The 23,677-nt window shown below is 44.0% G+C and overlaps 1 protein-coding gene across 3 annotated transcripts in view; it reads right to left on the bottom strand.

The window, feature by feature from the left end:
- The window catches only part of MAN1C1 (mannosidase alpha class 1C member 1), a 90,174-nt gene extending 73,119 nt beyond the window's left edge, over nucleotides 1-17,055 (bottom strand). The window contains exon 1 of one of the 3 annotated variants that reach the window (XM_038377423.2): nucleotides 16,958-17,055. Coding sequence is in view for 2 of the 3 variants with exons in the window: in XM_043506061.1 (XP_043361996.1) it covers nucleotides 14,688-15,203 (516 nt within the window). In the remaining variant the exon portion in view is untranslated. Of the gene's footprint in view, nucleotides 1-14,687; nucleotides 16,872-16,957 lie in introns of those variants that run through there. The other 2 variants (XM_043506061.1, XM_038377422.2) reach the window with 2 other exon arrangements.
- Between the last annotated feature and the right edge of the window lie 6,622 nt (nucleotides 17,056-23,677).

Below are 23,677 nucleotides of genomic sequence, written 5' to 3'. Positions count from 1 at the left end.
CTGTGAAGCCCCAGGTAGCTGCAGATTTGCTATGAAACCTTAACTTTACAGCACCTTTCAGCTGAGGACCTCAAAGCACTTTACAAACCATAAAACTGAGCTTCACCATCACTCCCCTCCTTCCACTGAGACAGGCAAATATCTCCACGTACACAGGAGAAGACTAGGAGCAGAGGGGTAAAAATACTCAGCACTTATCTTAAGAGGACTTTACAGATATTTAAAGTAAGCCCTACCACATTCATGAGAGAAAGGCAAGTATTCTTCCCATTTTACAAACAGGGAAACAAAAGCATACACCGTTCAGTTGCCCAATGTCATGTACCAAGTCAGTAACAAAGCCAGGAACAGAACCCAGGAGTCCTCCTGACTCACTATCCCCTGCTTGGAAACCTGAAAAAGGAAGAGAACACATCTCAAAACACAATTAAACTAACTCTTAATTCAATTCCAAACACAACTGGGTTTAACTGTATCAAAAGAAAAGAAAAATCTTTCGATGGGGCATTAAGTCCCACTGAGTCCAGCTGTTTCTATATTAGGAAACATCTCAGCAATAGTGGTTGATTTTGCAGTTAAAGTTTCTTAATGAAACAACAGGTTGCAAAAGGAGAACAATGGATTTTTCAGAGTAGCAGCCGTGTTAGTCTGTATTCGCAAAAAGAAAAGGAGTACTTGTGGCACCTTAGAGACTAACAAATTTATTAGAGCATAAGCTTTCGTGAGCTACAGCTCACTTCATCGGATGGATTTTTGAGAATGAAACTGAGTCTAGGGCAAACTGTAGAGTGCTTTAGTCCTTGAGGAGGGGGAGAGCTACATTAAGGGTCCACTCACTTACCCCATCTGAAGCTTATGGAGAATTCTATTAGAAATGAAAGTATCTGTGTTTCAGGTCTCTCCAGGACAGCAAAAGGAAGAAGGAAACCTTATTCGTTTCAAGCTTCTATAAGTCATCAAGCATACCAGATTCCAATGCATGACCAACACTGTTTCAGCACAAAAGAAGCAGGGATAAAAGCAACGGTCCTTTGTTTATTACCTCTTGCTACTATTCAAGTACTTGAACTTGCTGTCATAAGGTTTAGAGAATTTTCACAAGAGGCTTTACATATTCCCAATTTGCACAGGCCTGGAAGAAGTGATCCTATTAAACTGGAGGGCTGATTTCTTTCGCAGATTGGTGCTTAAATGGTCATTCTGCATGCTGCAAAAATTAGGGTCAGCTGCTAAAATCAGACATAACTAACTATAGCTTCTGTGATGCAGATGAAACTAAAGATTTCTTGCCAAACAACATGCAGAATATAAATGACTGGGAGAAGACAAGAGAAACTAAGGACAAGGAGAAATTTCTCTGCATGCTCCTTCATAAGAAAAGAATTAAAAACCACCTGGGTGATAATTAGTTCCTCGGTTATAGTTACTGAAAGGTTGGATAAGTACCCCTTTCAGCAACTGCTATGTTATGAAGAAATTATAAAAGAATGTTGATTTTGGTTTTCGTTGCTTGTGGAATGCTGCCTTCACTCCACCACACACAACATACTAAATTTAGTACAGAATTTGAACCAAATGTGCTGGATTCGCACGGATTTGGGGTCACTCATATGCATTTAGGAAGTGTATAGAATATTATTCCCCCCCTCCAAAAAAAAATGCATTTTCTAAATTGGCCTTAAGGTTGTAAATACCTATCTATAACGTACAGTAAAAATGCTTGAAGAGGCTGTTGTGTGTGTACACACACAGACATGCTGCAAAGTCAACAAAAACCCAACACAGCCGATATTGGAAAGAGCTACTCCCAACAGTGCTCTACTTCACCATCATTGTGGTTTCAAGAATCCCTACATCAGCTAGAGTTTATAAAGCACTCTGAAATGCACAGAAAATATTTCCCCCTATTATCTGCAGAACGGTTCAAATCATTAACTGTACAGCCCAAATTTTATAGAGTACTTTCACTTTTTAAAACTAATTTTGCTGACACAGTTGCAAATTAGATGACGTTTGCAAGATACTGTGGCTCCATAAAATAACCCTTTTTACAGCTATTGCGACGGGGTGCAGAAGGGGGCTGCACATGCCTGGGGTCTGAGACAGACTCAAGAGGCAGAGTGCTAAACTTCAGAGATTGCTTTATTATTTAGATTTGTCAAATGCTTTTGACTATGAATTGTTTAGCTTGGTGCTAGCTCTTGAATATTAGGCACTGTTATTCCCGCAAGCTTTAAATAAAATAAAGAGGGGAAATTACTTACCTTGTAATTTTGCTTTTCTGAAAGCATCCTGCAAGAGTACCACTCCTGGGTCTTGTGCCTGAAGCATAAGCCATTCAGGAAATTCCCATAGCTTTAAGATATTTGGCTCTGGGATGTATCTATATATAGGCTTCCTTAAAGACTCTGACTTAAGATGACAACTTGTTTTGCACTTCTTAAATCTCAAACTACACACAAAGAATACCAAAAGTTCTCTCTAAAGTGACCAACACCCAGATGAGCAACAGACAATCACTTAGGGGGTAAGCCCAGAATACCTCACCTCCTAATCAAAAAATCTAGCAAAGGTAGGTGGATGAGTATCTTGCAGGATGATTTTTTCAGAAATGCATTATTACAAGGTAAGAAATTTTCCCTTCTCTAAAGATATCTCTGAGGAGTCTCACTTTTGGGTAGGAAGAAGCCCAGCAGATGTCCCGAAGGACAAAGCAGCAGGCTACAAGAACAGGCAAATGCCAAGGAATTTTTTCTGCCTTTAAAAACAAAAAATGAGTAGGAGAAATTATGCCACCTAAAACCTATCAGGCCTAACTACTTAATCCTGGTGTATAAGTCATGAAAGGAACACCTTAAAGAAACAATACAGAGGGAGCAGGAGACTGTGGTCTTCTGCCTCAGACGCAGAATCACACCAGGAACACTCCCAAGGTACTGAATACAAGTGGTGAAGAATAGACAGACCATGCCCCTTGGAGCCTCCATGCACAAAGTCTGTCATGGAGCCTCCTGAGGCAAGTAAGTAATGTCTGTCTGGCCTCAGACCAGATGACTCCTGACTGGCTCTCTAGCTTTAACTTAACCAGATCACAGTAGCGTAACAAAAAAGAAAAGGGAGGACTTGTGTCACCTTAGAGACTAACAAATTTATTTGAGCATAAGCTTTTGTGAGCTACAGCTCACTTCATCAGATGCATGCAGCCAGAGAGCCATGGTCCTCTCACAGCAGTATTGCTTAGGGCACTGCTATTGAATGAAACCAAAAATTGCTAGCTGGGCTGCTTGGTTCAGGAAATTAAGCTCACTGACTGGAATAGCCACAGGAGATTCCTAGTTTATCACAGGGTTTACAACAGTAAAAGCTGGAGGTACACGGATTAGAACTAGAGCTATATGTTTCAGAGAAGGAGTTCCCTCATGGACTACAGTTGGGATGATACTGAATGGAACAGTCCAGGGCCCCTGAAGTACCTGAGATTGCCCTGCAAAGCATGCTCAACAGACCTTTAATTGGCCTACAGATCTCTCAGAGGATTAACATTCTGCAAGGTGAGGCATGTTCCCTACATGAAATCCACGGAAGCAGAAGACCCAGAATCTTCCTTTACATTGAGTGCTTCTGGTACTAAGAACATGGTCTTAGCCTGTAAACCCAGGACTTATTATATGTATTAGCCAACTGCTTGATGATCTGTGTTGATCATCTCCTTTGTTTTAGAACTGGGCATCTTAAATTTCCCTTTCCCCATCAGTGGGAAAGAACTAATTGCTTCTGGCTCTTGGATGGGACCAACAACGGGGGCTTCAAACCACACAGAGGTGCAAGCAGGTGGGATAGTTGAGGGGAAGGGAAAATACAGGCAACAAGTTGCCTCCCCTCTGCTCCTGCTCTGTATAAGGGGAAGGAGGGAGGGAACAGAAAAAGAAAGGAACATTTGAGGTAAAGTCAGCTGGTCTCCAGTCCAAATGCTGGAGTGTGGGTGAGAAGAACCCAGAACAGCCCACAACTTCTGATCCAGTATGGGCCTGAAACAGTCAGGCGTATCCCTTGTGCTTCAGCCAGATCCTAAATACTTAATATGAGTGATCTGAAGGATGAGCTTTAGTTTAATGATTTCTTGCTGGTTGACCTGCTAGCCCATCTGTCTTTGTAGTTTTGGCTTGGAGGCATTGATTGGAGCATTACTGTCCCCTCCCTTTCAAGAGTTACTTGTGATCTGAACTTCTGAAGCGGGGGAAGGAGCAATTCTCAAGCATTAACCAGTCAGCAAGGAGTAATCTGACAGTTTATTACAGGTACTAGTCAGTAATAGATACAAGAAAATGATCCCACAAAAGAGACAAGAAAGCTATCCTGCAGCCTTCCAAGAATCCAGGGTTTGAGTTGTGTGTCACTCAAGGAAAGTGTTAAGAAATACTTGGAGCACCGTAACAAATTTATTAGCCAAAAGCTGATAAACTCCTCCAGGAGTCTCTTGGTTAACAATAAATCAGAGAAATCGGCTTTCAAATACTGGATCTTTAATAAAAAATAAAGCACACGGAGTGGATGTTAGAACAGTGTTAGAATTCAGCTGCCAGAACTAAGTGGACTTGCTTTCATTCAGTCTGACCTCCCATCATGAGAGGTACCTTGGTACCATGAGAGGGTTGGCCCTGGCATAATTCCAACATTGCATTAGAGGGTCATCACACTGCAATGATTAATGAACTTCTGAAAGAAAAAAGCTATGAAAAGGAAGTTAGATTACATGGATAATAAACTAAGGCAAACAAACATAAGGATTCATAGAAATAAGAGATAAAGAGACCTATTAGGTCAGTGAGTCCATGTCCCTGACAGTAGAATTGTCTCCCACAATACATTTTTGAATACTCTTTCTATCCTTGTTTTAAACAACCCAAGCAACAGATTCCCCCCAAAAAAGTGGTGGAAGTCTATTTCAAATCTAATTTTTAAGAATTTCCCCCCTAATATTCAGCTTAAAATTTTCCTGTCCTTAAATTTTGGAAAACCAGAGAGTAAGGAATGGGAAGAAGAGAAGGTCTCTAAGACTCTTTCCTGCATCTTATGGAGGATTTATTGGAGATCAGTAACCCTTTCAAAAATATATAGTTTGAACCAATCCACCAAAGAGAATGGAAGATTCTATATACATCAGAGAAGCAATATGCTGGTTATATGTAATTCCACTAAGATTCAGCACAGAGGTCTGATGGGTGCATGGTCCAAAGCAACCACGATGTTTAGGAATTGGAGAATCACGTCCTGATTCCATTGCTGGAGGAAGGCTTTTGAGATGGTTAAGCAGCATCAGAAAAGTTAACTGGGGATTTGCCTGGGTATAGCTAGCGCATCTGAAAATAGCTGTGAAGAGTAAATTTTCTATTTTCATAACTCCAGAAAAATCAGGCTTTGTTCCTCAACTCAGGACTGCCAGCACTAAAATTTGAGATGGGGGGCCTTCTGATGAGGAACTGGAGAACTGAAAACACTCCAGTACTTCTATTGGAGGCTTTTTATCATCAGCTAGCGGGGCTCATTTATACACATGGCATTAAGGTAGAAATAGTATGAGCTGGCCCTACAGCATTATAAATGTCTTTTTGTTACTTTCCAAAGTACACAGCTATGCACTTTCTTCACTGGCCAGGGAAATCATGTTAACACAATTATAGCAAGAACGCTGTTTTAAAACACTGCTCTCTAGAAAGATACCAACATGGTTTCAATTCTCAGTATTGACAAGCATTTAGGACCTCACCTGCTCCCAATGGAGTCAATGGGAGTTTTGCATTGACTTCAACTGAAGCAAGATAGGGTACTTAAAGAACTGACACTTCCTATAGAATACTGAAGATATTGTTGTTATAGCAAGTTAGTGTTTGTACAGCACTATGAAAATGTAAAGCACCATCAGTTGTACGGCTGTAGCATTTTCCACGCCTTCTACATAAATTATTCTTCACAATGCTCTTATGATTATCCCCATTCTACCATATAAGGATCTGAGGAACAGAAAGGTTAAGTGATGCATCCAAGACCAGAGAGTGGAAATGTCAGAGGCAGGATTAGAACTAATGAATTCCTGGCTCCCAGTCAATCTCACACACAAAAAACAATTAACTCAAATAAGCAACTAAAAGTTATTTTTAGTGGGACTTCAGTTTGCTTTTCTTTTTAATCCCCTTTAGTCCTCTCCACTGACTCAAGTACACAGCTTGGTTATATCCAAGGGACTCCTTGTTTCAGCTTTCAAGACAAATGTATGGAGAGGGAAAGCAGTAAAGTAGTTTTTGGTTTAGAACAATCTCTAAAAATAATTTGCATTTATAAAGCTCCCCAAGGAACACAAAGTGCTTTGAAAGAATTAGTTATAACACACTAGCTGAATTAGGTAAGTACAGTAATACCCATTTCATAGATGGACATACTAAGATAGAGAAGTTAAGAGTACAATATTGTATTTTTAAAGATTTGATTCTTTATGCATCTAATGCCACAGATTGTTCAGGTTAACACTGAAAGATTTAAAAAAACAGAACAACCATCTACTTTTCACCATTTCTGCAATTTACTTCTGCCATGTCTTTCAGGGTGGACAACGAAGGTGAAGTAGTCCATTTCACTCCTATTTTTAGTAAATTTCACCTTTTGGTTCTGTTATATTAGAACAATAGTTGTATTGTTTGGGTTAAAAACTACAAGGGAAATTTTTTGGTAGTGTTTATATTAGACATTTAAAAGTAGAAATATCTATCATAACAGGTTATGTAAAAGTTTATTAAAACCTTATTTTTACAAAATAAATCTAAATTTTGGGCCATATTTAATCCAATAATGTCCTTTTATTACTTGCCTAAGCCCACAAAGTGAATCTGTAGCCACAAATGGAACCCAGAGCCTAGTGTTCTGTTGTCCTTAATAGGACATGATGTGAGTCTCTAATAAATATGTAAAGGTCTAATAATTAATATTATCCAATCCTCCTCCGTTCCCACTATGCCTCCTTCCCTGAGTTTGTGTTAGGTCCATCATGCACAATATACCCATTAAGAAAAGGAGTACTTGTGGCACCTTAGAGACTATCAAATTTATTTGAGCATAAGCTTTCGTGAGCTACAGCTCACTTCAGCTCACGAAAGCTTATGCTCTAATAAATTTGTTAGTCTCTAAGGTGCCACAAGTACTCCTTTTCTTTTTGCGAATACAGACTAACACGGCTGCTACTCTGAAACCTTTCCAAAATACTGTATCATACAATAAACTATAACAGCTAAGGCAACAATTATGGGCGCATGTCAACTCCATGCACCAAAAAAGTCTTCTACAATTCTAAGGTACTTGTTGGGTCTATACAGTCATTGCTTTTCTAAGTTTAAAATATGATAAAATTCAAAATACAGGATTTCTCTTCTCCCTACAGTAAAATAGTGAATAGTTCACATTTTTTAGACAACTGCATGTAAATGTTAGGTTTAGAAGCAAAACTGCAGACCCATCTAAGATTATAAAACATATTTTCTTTCCATCCTTCATTCCTTTAATTTAAGAACAAGCTAATTTTAAGGATTAGATACATATTTAAAATGTAAAGAGTAAGAAGAGCGTTTCCTGTGAACTCTTGCAAAGAAGCAAAATGAAAGAACAAACAGAAATAATCCTCCCGGTAAGGGAACAGATTTAATTGTTGATTACAAGATTAATCAAGAACCTATAAATATTTTGCACAGGGAATGAGTCAAGTTGGATAAGATCCCGTGTTTTAGCAAATATTTGTGACATACAATTATTGAGAAGATTAAATGATTCAATATATGGTAAAGTGTTACAGATGAGGTGATGCCATTATCTAACTATACTGCTAGATTCTTCTTCTCTTTGTATTTGAGGCAACCCAATGAGTTTCCATGCATTTACTGAACTAATTCAGCAATATGTAGGGCTTTGTGCATAACAGACTTGTATGCATCCTGGAAACCTGTTTAACCATGTCCAGCACTTGTGTTCAGTCATTATCTGTAATCTGTCTGGAGAGGTACATGCTCTAGTAATTTTGCTTGTGTATGAACATGGCACTGTCTTTAAGCAGCAGTTTACAAATCAGCTTTACACCACCTTTAGTTGTTTTGGAAAAAGAGCTCTCAGTGTTTGATATTGTAGCCAAGAGCAAACATTTATTGACAATTATAATCCCCTGAAATGCTGAAATAACCTTAACTGTAGCAACACTAGTGTGTACTCCTATACCATTACGATCTTGAAGTATACTGTACAGTAGCATGGGTTACAGAGGTAGCAATATTTTCTGTATTCATACATCAATCAATAGGACAAATATTTTTAGTCAATTAACCATATACACGAATGGTGCAAATATATGTTTAGTACAGTTAACCATATACCACGTGTGCTGAATGAGGAATTCACAGTCTCAACATACACGGGTTAGGTCTAAATTTTGTTTGCACGAATCCACAAGAGGCTAGTGAAGCACAAAACATACTGTACGCACCATTTGGGGAATTTACAGTATAGTGCCTTTTCAAAGGTTCAGTAAATAATGCATGAGAAAAGAGACCACAATATAAAGGAAAATTTCAGCAGGCCTTGATCTAGCTAGAATTCCAAAATACAGCAGGACCCTCTCATAGCAAAGCTATTTTTTCCTCTACAGCTGGAATTATGATTTGATCACAATATACTGAAACAGTTTGGAATCTTCATTCTATTTCACTATAAAGAGTTTTACTATAGCAGTTTTCTCTTTAATCAATTTCCAGTGTACCTCTCTTACAAGGTACTTGACTAATGTTTGACCACCACAAAGGACTAAATTATCTGAGTCCAGGCTAGACAAGTGGGTTCAGAAAAGTACATTTCCATCTGGAGTTGCTATTAGTACTATGAAAGCTTTAGACCTGACAGTATGTGGCATTTAGTTTTAAGGCTGTCCTCAGAATTAGGGAGAAATAATTGCACCACACAGAAGAATACGGAGAGAGAGGGAGCTGACACATTCAGGACTGGGAGAGGAATTGTCTCCAGAACTGATACTGGGTTATGGAGCATTTCACAATCAAGCCAGTTGTAAGTTAAAACCAATGACTGTTAGGAGCTCTTTGCTACTAAAGTTGGTGGTCTCAGTCCAGTTCCTATTGGCTCAATATACATCAAATGCCATCATTACTATTACCAGCCGCGCTGGTCATGTCTGCAGAGCCAAGAACTGAGTGAGCTTGAGAACTGAACTCTCCTCTTCCACCAGGGGTCAGGATTGAGGCACTTTTTCAGAAGGTTTCAGAGTAGCAGCCGTGTTAGTCTGTATTCACAAAAAGAAAAGGAGTACTTGTGGCACCTTAGAGACTAACAAATTTATTAGAGCATAAGCTTTCGTGAGCTACAGCTCACTTCATCGGATGCATTTCGATGAAATGCATCCGATGAAGTGATTATGCTCTAATAAATTTGTTAGTCTCTAAGGTGCCACGGGTACTCCTTTTCTTTTTTCAGAAGGATGATACAGGGCACTTACTCAGCAGCTACCTGTAATGTACCTGTTGTATTTTATCCACAAATGGATTACTGGGTAGGATTTTCAAAAGCATCTAAGGGAATTAGGCACCCAACACCACTGGCTTTCAATGGAAGTTGAGCACCTAATCTAATGTTTCTAATTCTTATAAATTATCTGCTAGAAGCAAACTGCCAAAAAGCTGTTTAAAAATTGATCTACCTTGATAGTTGTCTGCTGTTCAGCCATATGTTATATCTGCAAATGACCACTACAACAACTGAAAATATAGTATTTTAGTGGAGGGACTTGGTGATAGTCTCATCATTAGTCACAAAGATTAAAAAAATAACATTTTCAGGGATGGCAACACTTTGTTTGGAAGAACTGGGGGAAACCATATGGATGGCCTCTGAAAATAAGAACCTGAATAGAAGAAAACTGTCAAATTAAATACATATTTAGAACTATGTTAAAAAGGACAAACAGAAGGCCAGGTGAGGTAAATGTGAGTGGAGGCAAAAGAAGGAGAAACTATGATGAAAAGAGCTACAATATAGAGCAAATACATCTTAATTACTACCAATAAAAACAATCTTAATATATAATCAGAGAAGTACAGGACTTAAGCGCAAGGAACTCCTGAGTTGTGATCCTAACTCTGACACATTCCCTCATCATGCCTTGAAAACTCAGATACAAGGACATTGTCAGGTTAAGATCCCATTCTCTTATAATAGGTCAAGACACATTTCCTTACTTAAATTACTATGAATGCCTTTGTTTATTAAACCTGAAGAAACTGTAAGTCTCCTTTATTTATGCTGCTTGTTTACAGTTTGGATTTTTCATAGCTTTGAGAGAGAAGGCAGGCTAGTCAGTTTCATTTTTGTTTATGGCCAGTTTCCAGTCAGTTATTGGTACCTATTCTCGAACACTAGCACATTGCTGCTTTGGTTGGGTTGAAGGCACTTCAGGGTAAAGTTGTGTCCTTTCCATTGTTCTCAGGCCCCACTAAGTTCCCCCCTCAATTTAGACCTGCAGAGCCAATGCAGCAACAGGAGAGAAATCTGCATTCTATTTTGCCTCATGCATCATCAGCAACACTGTCAGCTAAACTCAAATTGCGAAACATTTATGATGCAAGAGGCAGACACCACACAGCTTGATTTTTCCAGATCCCAGGCTGAATTTTCAGTGATGGCAGCTGGGGAGTTAGGGGAGAGGGAGAATATTTCTGACTTGTAATTGAGACAACTTGATCTGAAAATCGTTGAGAGAGAGAGAGAGAGAGAATAAATATGGAATCCCACAGTGTTGTTTTTACAGTCACTGTCTGACTATAACCACATTTTGACTTTGAACATTAATCAGTATTTGGCACATGTTAAAAATTAACCATTCCCTGAAACCATGCATGATTGATCAGTTATACAACTCATGTTTTTCAGAGCTCAGTTTAGGAGATGAATTATTCCAGGCCCTTTCAATTTCTTAACCCGTAGCACTGGGAATGCGATGATATGGTTTTATCGCAATTTTCTCCAAAGGTCAGAACTCCTGTTGTACTCAGCTGTCAAAAGTAACACACAGCAGCACATCCTAGGCAATTCTCCAGATGACACTGACCTTTTGCAGTAAAAAGCCTGTGAAATACAGGTGCTTTCTTTTTGAAGAAAGAGACTGCTCACTGACTTTGGGATTAAAAAAAGAAATGAGAACCTTCGTAACGCGCCCACGATGCTAAGGTTTACAGCTTGGCATTCATTGGGAAAATATGCTAGCCAACTAAGTTCACTGCAATACTGCAATTACTTCTAATTAGTAACACCAACAGCAGTCTACCTTATATTCCAATTTGAGAGTCAAAACATCAGCAAATATGATCCACTGTGCACATGATTCAAATACCGCAAGACAGTGAACTAGATTCACTGCTGGTGTGACTCCTGAATCTGCAAACAGCTTCAGTGCCCCTGCTGCTGCTGTTCAGAGCTTTCCCAAACAGCAGCATAGTTAAAATGACACCAATCTGGGCAGTTTTATCCTGTGGACAGCAGTAAATTTACAGTGGGAAGAGGCTGGAAGGACAAGAGTAGAACATACACACACATACACAATCACCCTTGCAACAGCCAAGAAGCTGTGGACACACCCAACTGTCAACAGACTCTGAGGTGGGGCGAGGAAGGAAACAAATCTAACTGCCAGCAGCCAGAGTGGCCTGAAAGATGAGCAGATTTTAATGTATCAGATCATGATTAAAAGAAGCTGACATAGAAGATGGAGCCCCTGAGCAGAGTTCCAGGAACAGAACCTGGTAGGCCTTTCACCCCTTCCTTCAACTGCTAGAAAGGGGAAGCTCCTGGATTTGACCGAGACATCATCTCTGGTCCTTGATGATGTCCTAATTCTCTGTCTCATCTTTCACGCGGCCTCTGGCTCACCAGTGTCCACAATTTTTTTCAAGCCCTGTTCATACCCATCCTCTCTGTGTTCTTACAGTGCACTAGGTGCATTCTCCAGAAGGAGCTAGGAAAAAAAAGACTTGAACAACCAGAACAATCTGGAGCAGATTTTAGCAAATTGCGTAGCTTGAAATTCTGGGAGAAAGAAAGAAAGGGGACCGGGACATCATCAAGGATCAGGTGTCTCAGTCAAATCCAGAGTCCTGTAATTAACATATACATCTGAATGTGCAGTAATTTGATCATTCATCCCTGCAGAATGCCACTGCTATCACCACTCACCCATACCCCACATTTCCACAAAATGTACAAATGAAATGTATTTTGACAATCTAAATGCTGTGTCATGACTTTGCTGGTTTCCTCTTTACCATTTATTACCCTTTCTGCTCTCCCTTTTATATATATTTTTTTATCTTCTCCCCTCTTCATTTCCTTCCTTGTGTCTCTTCTATTGAAAAGAACAAGTCTTAACAAGTTCAGTACAATAACCCCTTCCTGTTTTGTATAATCACTTTTGTCTTCTAGCTCCATTTTTGGACAGAGAGGAAAAAAAATGAGTTCAGGCACTTTTCATGATTAAGTACCCTGCTGTTCAAAGTATCTTTGGGCATGAAACTTGTATTTATGAATTCTGACCCCCTGAAAACCTAACTTTGCCATCATGCACTAATTATGAATGTATTTTAAGCACTCAGGCCTGAATATGTTCAGGTTGCTAAATATTAAATGATGTATTAAAAATTAAACACAGATAAATGATCTAGTGACACAGTTAATTATTTTAAAAACAAAACTGATGTTAGCTTTGCGTGTGTGCATCATGTTGTCCTAGTGTACTTTGGCACTGGAAGCCCACAAGATATCAAAGTATACAAGAATCCTTACCTTGAAGTGTATGAGAGAGCAAGATACTGGTATATTCTGATACCCTGCTGGCTAACAACAGTGCAGCAGACAGGCAGAGGGAAAGGATGGTTCAATCATGCCTGGGATCATAAAGAAACCTAGCACCCCTGGGTGTGTTGTGTGTGGCTGCCTAGCAGAGAAATTGGAATTTTACCAGTACTGCAGCCTTTGTTTTGAGGACAGCACTCTCAGAACCAAAAGGAGAGCTTAAAAAAAAAAGTATATTTTTTAAAAGATAGGTTGCATCAAGGGCTTGTCAACCTTGATATTATCCATTTATCCTTTCATTTTCCTCTCTGTTCAACTTGGGGCTGTGTAAGTACATGCTAAATGCCTACAGCTTTACTAAGGAACAAAACCAGGAAATTAATACTCTACATCATTAAATCTCTGTGTTTTCTTTATTGGCATTTTTTGATCTATTAAGATTTGCTCCAAGTTTATCAGTCATGGCAAAAGACAGGATACATACAATCTAATATTACATTGATTCTATAGCTCTTGGTTAACTAGGTCACAGATTACACTGCAATGTTTGCAAGGCAGCCAGGCTTTATGCACAAACTGTAGGCATTAAGCCAAATTCTACTCTCAGTTACACCCGAATAACTCTGCTGATATCACCAACACTGTGTGGGGCTAAATCAAGGCCAGAATTTGGTCCTTTGTTTCCAGGTAAAAAGTCCTGAATCCCTGCTTCCCCAAGCTAGATGCCAGAGTAATTTACAGATGCAGAGGATTTAGAAATCTGCGGGAGAGAAAGACCTAGTAGGTCACATCCAGTCCATCTCCGTAGGCTAGTGTAAGTTTGATAATTTTCGAATGCTTTATCCACTCCACGTTTTAAATATCTTAAGTGACCAGGTTTCCACTATTTCCCGGGGAGGGGGGGAAGACTATTCCACAATGTTATACACCCCACAGTTAAAAGAAAAGGAGGACTTGTGGCACCTTAGAGACTAAAATTTATTTGAGCATAAGCTTTCGTGAGCTACAGCTCACTTCATCGGATGCCTTTGGTGGAAAACCCCACAGTTAGGAAGTTTTTCCAAATAGCCAACCTTCGTATAATCTCATCTCAATGCTCCTAGTCACACCTACCCGAATACATTTCCTCTGTTGAGTGTGTAGAAATGCAGAGGCATGTGCCTTGTGTCACATTTGAAATACACATGCCTTTTCCAGCACGGTAAAAAGAGACCCCATTGGAAGGGGCACCCTGGGTCTGCACTAACCTGAGAGATTGGGAGAGCTGCACAGAGGAGACAAGGGCAGGGATGGAAAAGCCAGGAGACGTGGGTGATAAAGGGAGCATACAGGGAGGCTAGGGACTAGGATAACACACACAATCAGAGAGTAGTGACAGGGACCCTAGTAGAGGAGGGATAGCTCAGGGGTTTGAGCATTGGCCTGCTAAACCCCGGGTTGTGAGTTCAATCTTTGCGGGGGCCATTTAGGGATCTGGGGCAAAAATTGGGGATTGGTCCTGCTTTGAGCAGGGGGCTGGACTAGATGATCTCCTGAGGTCCCTTCCGACCCTGAGATTCTGTGATTCTATGAGAGGGCTGGCGGAAGAGCCGAGGAAGGGGTCAATGAAGGGACACGGGGAGGGAAGAGGGCTCCCTCGGGAAACGCAGCGTGCCGGGGTAGGAGACATGGGGGCTCCCGGGAGGGACGCAGGATAGCTGAGGAAGCCGGGAGGGATGAGGGGGGTGAGCAGTGACGGAGAAGGGCAGGAGGGGAAGGGAGCCGAACAAGCGCGAAGAGCTGAGGAGCAGCCGCGGAGCCTTTACCTCTCTGATCTTCAGCCTGCGGGCGCGGGTCTCGGGCTCCTCGCCGCCGCCTCTGCCCAGCACCGGGTGGCGAAGGCGGCGCTGGAATGTCGCGTAGTCGAAGCCGAACGGGGCTCGGGTCTGGCGGGGGGCGGCAGGCGCCGAGCCCGTCCCCGCCTCGGCGCCCCCTTCCCCGGGCGGCACCTGCTGCGGGCTGCCCGCGGCGGGCTGGGCGCCCAGGCGGGCCGCGGCGCGGAGCTGGTCCCGGAGGCGGCGGGGGGCGGCGGGGCTGGCATGGCGCGGCTCGGCGGCGGCCGGGGGGCTGCGGGGCAGGTCGGGGTCCCCGGCGGCGGCGGCGGCGCGGCGGGGCAGGAAGAGGCGCTTGAAGCGGGAGGAGTCGGGCAGCAGGAAGAGGGCCCCGAAGCAGAGGGTGAGCAGGCCCGAGAGGAAGAGCAGAAAGAGGAACTTCTGCGGCAGCCGCAGCCCCAGCGCCGCCGGCCAGCCCGGCATGCCCGGCAGCTTCCGCAGCAGCAGCATGGGCACGGCCGGGGAGGGCGCCCCGGGCACCGGCTCCCGGGGCGCTGAGTGGGGGGGGGGGCGAGCACCAGCTCGGGCGGGAGGCTGCTGTGGAGCCGGGAGGCGCCCGTGGGGGGGGGGGATCAGGCAGAGACAGGAGAGGAGCCCCGGGGCCCAGCAGAGTCAGGGCAGAGGGCTGGACACTTGCCCCTGCGCTGCCCGGGGGCTCCCCGCTCTCCCGGGCCGGCAGCGAGAGGGGCTGACACGTGGATCAGTCTGGGCAGAGGGGAGCTGCTCAGGGACGGAGCTTCACACGCCCACCGCTTGGGCTCTGTCGCCGCCGCCGCCAGGCTCCCGGGGCTGGGGACGGCGGGAGCGGAGTTGGCAGGCTGGGCTGGGACGCTCGGCTGCGGCCGCCCCCTTCCCTTCCCCGCGCACAGGCGTCTGCAGGGCGCTGGGCAGCGAGTCAGAGTCCCCCGGTCTGGCATGAAGCTGCCGGCAAATCCATCATCCCGTCGGACCGCGGGGATGGGGTGAGCTCCCGCGCCGCTCTCTGCCGCTCTCCCAGCCCGGGGGCCGGTGTCAGGCTGGCTCCGGGACTAGACAGGAGGCGTCCGGAGCGCTGCGATCCCCGCTGGCTCGAAGAAGGGGGATTCACGCTGCAGCATTTTCCGCAGGAGGGGACCCGCGGCTCGTTCAGCACGAGGAAAGGCTGTTGCGTGCAGGACGCTCCTTGCCTTTGTCCCAGAGCGCGTCTGCAGCCCCCCCTGGCAGCCGCTTCAGGTCTCTCCCCCGCCCCCCCATCAAGTTCCCGTCCCCTCTCTGCGGACTTGCCCTCAATGCTCTGTGTTGGGAGCAGCTCCCTGGCGCTGCACCACCTCCCTGGATCCTCGAGCTTTCACATCCTCTCGGGCTCCTCTGGTAGCCGGGAAGCCCCCTTCAAGGTGCGGGGTGAAAGCTCCACAGCCTGAGGAGCAACTGAGAGAAAAGACAGGAAGAACAGTCCCCAAGAGCAAGCAAACAAGGAGGGGCTGCTCCCCTCCTAAGCAGGAATTGCCTTTTGCTCACTTAGCTCTGGCGATGGGCTCCAGGCTGCAGACAGTCCAGCCCACACAAGTCTTTCCTCACAATAAGTTTCCTCGCGAAACTAGAACTCTTGCTCCTTCTAAACCATCCTAGTTAATTTCCACTTGCTGGTAAATTTCATCCTCGGTGTGTTTCCCCCTCCACACACACACACACACCCAACCCCCTTCCAGTCGTTTTTCTTTTTTGCCCTGGAGAGGAGAGAGATGCACAACTTTCAGATCGGTGCAAAGCAAGCTATGGTTAAAAGAGCAGCCCGCAGATGAGATCTGTCTCTACGCCTATGAAATGCAATTCCCCACATACAATTTGCTTGGTGCAATTCAGTTCAGCGCTCCCGACCCCATGTCCTCCACCCCTCTCAACGATCCCGCACACGGGGGTCCTCAAACGTCTCAGACATCGCAGTCTCGTCTCAGATCTCACTATTACCTGGGTCTGTGGGAGCTCAGGGTGTTTATACCCTTTGCTGCTCCCAATGCACTTAAGCGCCCGTTCAATTAAGAGGAGAGAGGGTTGCTGGTAGCTAAATTCTCAGGGGTGGCAGCCCTCTTCACCCCCCCCCCCGCTTCTCTGCCCATCAAACCACCAGAGGTTCAATGCAATTGCATTTCATCAGCCTAACGCATCAACCCCGCCCCCCTCCCCGCTGCCAGCCTGCATCCGCTCCCCCCAACACACACACACACCCCGACTGCAGCTGCTCTTGCCTCCACCACAGCTCCGCTCTCACTGCGACAGCTCTCCACTTGGCCCCGCCCCCCGCTCAGGCCGCGCCCCCTAAACAGACCACGCCCCGCAGACCCTCCTCTCTGGGGCCACGCCCCCTTGCCTCAACGGTCGCGGCCAGCCTAACCGTCGCTACAGGCGGGGGAGGAGGTGTCATAAGCCAATCGCAGCCGAACGTTATGCTCACGGCAACGACCGGCTCCGCCCCGATCTCCTCCCTCACTTGCCATTGGTTCTTGGCTTAAGTCTGCCCTCTCTATTGGCTACTCTATGCATCAGGCAGGCGGTAGCACCGCCCAGTTGTTTACCACAGAGCCCGGCTCGAGCTGGGGGAGGGGCTGTTGCCCCAGCAAGCATTCCATTGGCCGTTAAAGTGCCTCAGCTCCATTGTGATTGGCCTGAGAAGCCTCAGCTACTTTAAATGGAGTGAGCTGAGGGAATTTAAAGGGTGAGGGCCCAAGCCAGGGGCTACCAGGGGTGTATCTTTGCCCCAGTGCCCATGCAATGTTCTAGCCTCCCCCACCACCTCAGGGCATGGCAGTACCCAGCCTGCAATACATCATTCCCATTGAGTCCCTCAAACCATGCAACGCTGGACTCATGCCAATGGAATGGGCAGCTCCCAGCATGCAATGCTGCATCCTACCCATTGCACCCCAAAGTCCAGCACCTCCCAGCATGCAACATTCCACCCCATCTTAAGTGCCCTGAGCGGAGAGTATCTTCCAGCATATAATTCTCCATCCCCCCCACAAGCACAGTAGGTCCCAGCATGCCGTGTTCTATCCACCCCGCTCCCAAACACCAAATGGGGATAACATCTCCCATCATGCAACATTCCACCCTATGTCATGGGGATGGCCCTTGGCCACATGCACCGCTCCATGCTGCCCTGAGTGTGCCTTAAGGGAAAGGCATGTTTCAAACTGTAACACTTCCTCTCTGCCTAGTCTCTGTCTCACCTTGAGCTCCCAGCACACATCGCTTCATTTGACTCTGAATGCCTAGGGGATGGACCTTCCAAGGATGGCATTCCTTCCAAGCATTCAATGCTTCATCCTACTCAAAGTGCCCCCAGGGGGTGGCAGCTTCTACCATGCAACATTCTGGTCTGAGCAGCTTCGATGGAAATAAGAAGTCTCTTCATTGCTCTGTTCTAAGTGGGTCCCTAACACCATACTTTATTATGAGCTGACCTGCCTCAATGGAGCCTAGGAATGGCACTAGGGTGACCAGATGTCCCAATTTTATAGGGACAGTCCTGATATTTGGGGCTTTTTCTTATATAGGTGCCAATTACCCCCCACCCCCATCCTGATTTTTCACACTTACTGTCTGGTTGCCCAAAATGGCGCAACATTCAATGTTTTTAATCATGCTCCAAAGCTGCCTGCACAGATGGAATGGAGAGGGAGCTGTCCAGCTTTGGACTCCTCATCTTCATCTTTCAAAGATAGCAAAAAAATATACAAATTTGCGCTTTTATATATTTCTATACTCTGCAAAATACTTTGGGACAAGGGAATTCACATACTGGATCACAGCAATGGTCTATCTAATCCAATATCTTGGTTATGACAATAGACAGTACTAGCTATTTCACAAAAATATGCAAGAAACTCTGCCATGGAAAGTTATGGAATAAGCTGCCTGTAGAGAAAGTTTCTTCCTAATCTCCATCATATGGTATTGGCTTATACCTTGAAGAACAGGACCTTATATTCCTTCCAAACACTTGATGTTTTTTAAAAAAAAGTATTAACTCCTTTTTATCTTCAAAGGGCCATGCAAACATTAATACATTCTCTCTACTCCTTGCTGAGATAGGTAAATATTACTGTTATGCTAGGGATTGGGTTAAACCTCACAGAAGCTGGTTGGTGTACTCATCACTTTTCATTTGGGACAAACGTAAGAAATAATCAAGCTCCTTCATAGATTATATCCCTGAAACAATAGAAGCCACTATCCAAAACACAGGCCATGCACAGATGGGCAGCAACTGATCTATTTGGGGCACGGGGTATTGTTTATTTTGGAGCTCTGTGTGAGCAAGCAAGAAGTAGAGAAACACCATGGGAGAGGACAGAGAAGACATCAACAAAGCACCAAACACAGCCACAGAAGGACGGGTAGTGTGGCTCTGAGAAAAAAACCTAAGAGAGAAAGAGCTTTTAGGCTAAGTGCTGTCTGGGAGGGGCTTAGAACTGTGAACAAAGAAACTTGACTCCTACTGTGTTCAAAATCCTGTTAACCTTATATATTCCTGGTAAATAAACAAGGCTGCATCAAAGAAATACCTGACTCTGTGATCAATTTCTTCCCCCTAACAGAAAGAACCTGCAAGACCCTGAATTTTGGCTAATCACTTGGGTGAAAAAGGGTAACATTATTATCCCTATGTAGGTGGGGGAAATGAGACAGAGAGGTGAAGTGGGGCATCCCTGAGATTAGGGCTCAGGAGAACCTAGCTACCAGTCACATGCTCAAGCCACTTGGTCATTCTGCTTTATCCCTCACTACACCTACCTGGTGGCTGCAATCCTGCTCCTAACCAGCATTTCACCTAGTTCAAAAACAAAAGCCATGTTTTAGACCAGTGGCGTCCATTCTATGGCCCTCAGTGGTGACCGTGTTAAGAAGAAAATGTGCATTTTATTATTAATTTAAAATGTGTTCGCTAAGCTGTACCCCCAGGAACATCTGATTCAGCCCTGTTACGCCACGGAAGAGATAGGGGCACCATTTCCCCAACTGCCTCCCACTGTTTCCCCTGAAGCCTCAGGGGCAGCTCTGGTGTGAGCCAAGTGCATTCTGAGCAGCTGCTCCTCCTTCCCTGCTGCAGCTGGCTTCTGGCTGCACGGCAGGGGAGAGAGAGTAGTTCGGGCAGCTCTATTGCCTGCTTTTCCACCAAGGTGTGGGAGCCCTAGAGAGAACAGAAAAGGAATTCAACAGGCTCTGTCCGTGGAGGGTAGCCTAGGAGTGGGAAAAAGAAGAAGCTGAGAACCAGCTCCTTCATTTTGTGTTCCAGCCCAGCCTGGGTACTGATCTAACTTCCGCTAGTTGGCAACAGTCCCTGGTGGACCATGCACCAGCAGGAGAATAGCCATAGCCCTGTGTCCTCCAGCCACACCTCCTCCATGCACTAACTACCCTCCCGAGGTTGGGAGGTGTAGCTGGCTCCCCCAAGATCATTCCCAGGAAGGGACTTGTGGATGGTTTCCCCTCCTTTTCTTGCAGCCTGAAGGCTGCAAAGAGAATGAAACAGCAGAAGGTGCCCCAATGTAGCAATTGTGGCCCATTGGCCTTTTTTTGTCTGCCCCTTCAGCTGAAAAGGTTGGACACCTTTGCTTGATGATTTGGGAACATCAGAATGGGCAATAAAACACTAATCTGCAACACAAAACTGATGTGACATGCTTAGTTCTCCATTTTATACAACAATAACACCAGAGAAGTTGAAAGGTTCTTCTTTTTTTAAATTAGGTTAAATTAAGATATGCTGCTTTGTGTTTTTGTTTTTCCAGACAGAGCACTGCCTTCAAGGTGTTTAATTACATTTCTAAAACAATTTAGCACATGTAGGAACACAGAGAACCCAGCCTCTCTACACAGCCATAATTCAATCAAGGCATAGTCAGCCTAAACTTGAGAAATGGGCATTGAAGGAGTTATAAGGCAGAAAATTATTGAAAAGATGGGATCCAGCTGGATTATAATTCTTATTTTTAGCAGGACTGGAAGTAATAATTTAAAGAAAATTACTCTTTTATGGCCATAAGAAAAATAGAATTTAATATCTACAGTTACAGAAGGAAAACTAGAGTGCGTTGGATAGTACTCACGGCAAAATAGTTTGGCAAGATAATTAAGTTTATTTGTAGAGCCTCCAGCCTATCTTTTAAAGAAGACTGAATTTTTCTCTCACTCCAGAAAGCACTTCCCTCTTAGCTGCAGGAGCAGTTAGGATACATCTCTTGTGCTGGAATTTCATTCCGGTTTGCAGACAATAAGTCCTCTCTCTGTTTAGAACTCCTAAAAACCTATGATTTCTAGACACAACAGCAAGAAGAGGCTATAGAAGGCAGATGGAATAAAGGAGTTGTAATGCTGTCAGACAATTTTAGGTGTATTGTTGGTGGTATTGTCAAAACAATCCTGTTTCATCTGGAAGGAAGAGATACTAGATTTAAGCATATACTTAAAACTCTGTGTAAACCAGAAACCTAGTGTGCAGATATTAATTGCAATGTAGAGGTAACGACAACAAAGAACAGGCAGAAATGCCACTTTAAAAGAAATCCTTTGCCTCCAAAAGGACGGTCACCATGGCTGACAGAAAGAGGTGCTATTTTTCAGTGCAGTGTTAAAAGATTTCTGTCTCTTTATGTTGGTGTTTAGCCTACTTCATTGTGGTTCAGCTTTTGGGGCCTGATCTTCTGAGATGCTGAGTGTCTGCTGGGAATTAAGGGCTCATGCTGTTCTCCAGCTTCTATGCTATTCCCAGTTCATGTTTCCTTTCTCCTGTAGCCCAGCCACTGCAGAGGGGAGCAGAGCATACCCACTTAGCTGTCTTCTCCTTCATGAAGCTCTAATGTGTCTTTTTCTTCCCACACAATGTAGAAAGGCTATATTTGTGTAGAGGCCTAGATGAGGGATATGGACCTTCCAGGCCAGCCCACAGACACCTCTAACGGAGTCCATAATTTGATCTGGTTGGGAATTGGATAAAGAAATCAACACATTTAGACAGACTGGTGTATATGCAAACCATAGCCAAAATTTCCACAATACTGAGATCCAGACACCCTGGGAAGGAGAAAGATCACTCTGTTTCACTAGAAAGACAAGCCCTGAAAGCTTATAGTCACTGAGAAAGTAGAAGGCACCTGGATGGATATTTGATGCATTGACTTTGGCGATGGGGGATACATAGTCATGCCAACAAAGTTATTGAAATACAGTTGGCATTTAGAGCCCTGAGGCAGCTTCTCAACTAAAGAATTGGCCCTTACAACAAATATACTGGACATTCATTTAGTTCGTATGTAGTTATATAACTGTTATAACTTGGTGTTGTCTTTATGGCCCTTTACATTCCTACGGCATTTTGCCAGTCATAAGGAGCCATGAAGTAGTATTTTATTAAAGAATAGTACAGAATGAGTCACTGTGTTCGCTCTCCTCCCATAGGTACCTTATATTCATTGTTTCTTTGTGCTTATTCTTAACCTGAAATAAAAGCCATGTAAACTAGGAAATACATGTGTTGCTGTATGTGCAGAGAGGGGAAAACCAATGGGCTAGATCCTCAGTTGATGTAAATCAGTGCATCTTCATTGCTGTGGATCTTGCCCAGTGGGTCTGAAAGCTTGACAACTCACAGAACAGAAAGCAGTATATTTGAGACCAGAACCTGTGAATTAAGGAGTATCTGTGACCCTAAGAGCCCCTTAATGCCCACTGCAGAGGACACCCTGTACTGTAACTCATATTAGGACTGACACACTCACTAACCCCAAGGCTTTATTGTCATAATATGTATCCAAAAGGTATTGTGTGAGATATATATAAACTGTTAGCACACTGGTCAGGAATATCATTGTGTGATGGATATATGGGTTGTGTATAAAGAATTATATACATGTGCTGGGAATATGTTCTTAAAATGTGTTTTGGAGGCAGTGAAAAATTCAAGTCTGCCCTAAAAAAGGATTGTGGATTTACCTGGCTAACTGACTTGAATACAGGTAGAAGATAATAAAAGTACATTTACATATAAGGTAAATAAAGCAATCATGTTAACAACTGAGCACATTGGGGGACAGAATCCACACCCACAGGAATTCTTCCTGACTCCTGAGGCAAAGACAATGGACTTTGGGGAATTGTAAGGAGAGCAAAGACATTCTAGTTATCCATCACCTATGGAACAAAGGGTTTGGCACCTTCTGATTCTGTGAACATTGGACCCTTTAACCTGGAGGGCTAGAGATGCTGAGAACCTGATGTAAGTGAGAAAACTGCTTAGGCAAAGTTCGTAACTTGCTAAAACAAAGTTTTAGTCACGAGAAAGCACCTTGTTTTGTTTGTAACAAGGCCTGTTTCATTTTCTCATGCTTAGTATAACTTACATCTCTGTTCTTTATTAATAAACGTATTCTTTGTTTTACTATAAACCACCTTAGTGCTCTCATATTGAAGTATAGAGTGAGTCCCCAGATAACCTGACACACTGGTGTGCATGCTGTCTCTTTGGAGGCTGGTAATTTAATAATTTCTATGAGTGTCACAGTGAGAGGGACTGGACACTACAGAGAGATGTCTCTGGGGAACTTGGGAACTGGGGTTCACTGATTGTTACCTGCAAGGCAAGGTTTAGACTGGCAAAGTCTCAAGGAGTTTGCTGGTAAAGTGGACAGATGGGTATGGCAGGGAGCTGCCACTCAGTCTAATCTCCAGTAAAGCTCAATCTTGCTAAGGCAGAGAGGTAACAATGGCTTAAGTTTCTGGGCTGCCCTGAGGAGAGCGTCACAGCACCATCATGAGCTAACATGTCTGCACTCTACCTTTGGTACATAGAAGAGATCCAGAGTCTGAATTTAGACTCAAGTCCAGGGATATGCAGTACAAGCCTCACTAAAAATTTAAATTGACATTTTCTGCTAGCAGAACAGATA

Source organism: Dermochelys coriacea, chromosome 19 (assembly GCF_009764565.3).
Source record: "Dermochelys coriacea isolate rDerCor1 chromosome 19, rDerCor1.pri.v4, whole genome shotgun sequence".
NCBI lineage: Eukaryota > Metazoa > Chordata > Testudines > Dermochelyidae > Dermochelys > Dermochelys coriacea.
This window is presented reverse-complemented; position numbering and strand designations above follow the sequence as displayed.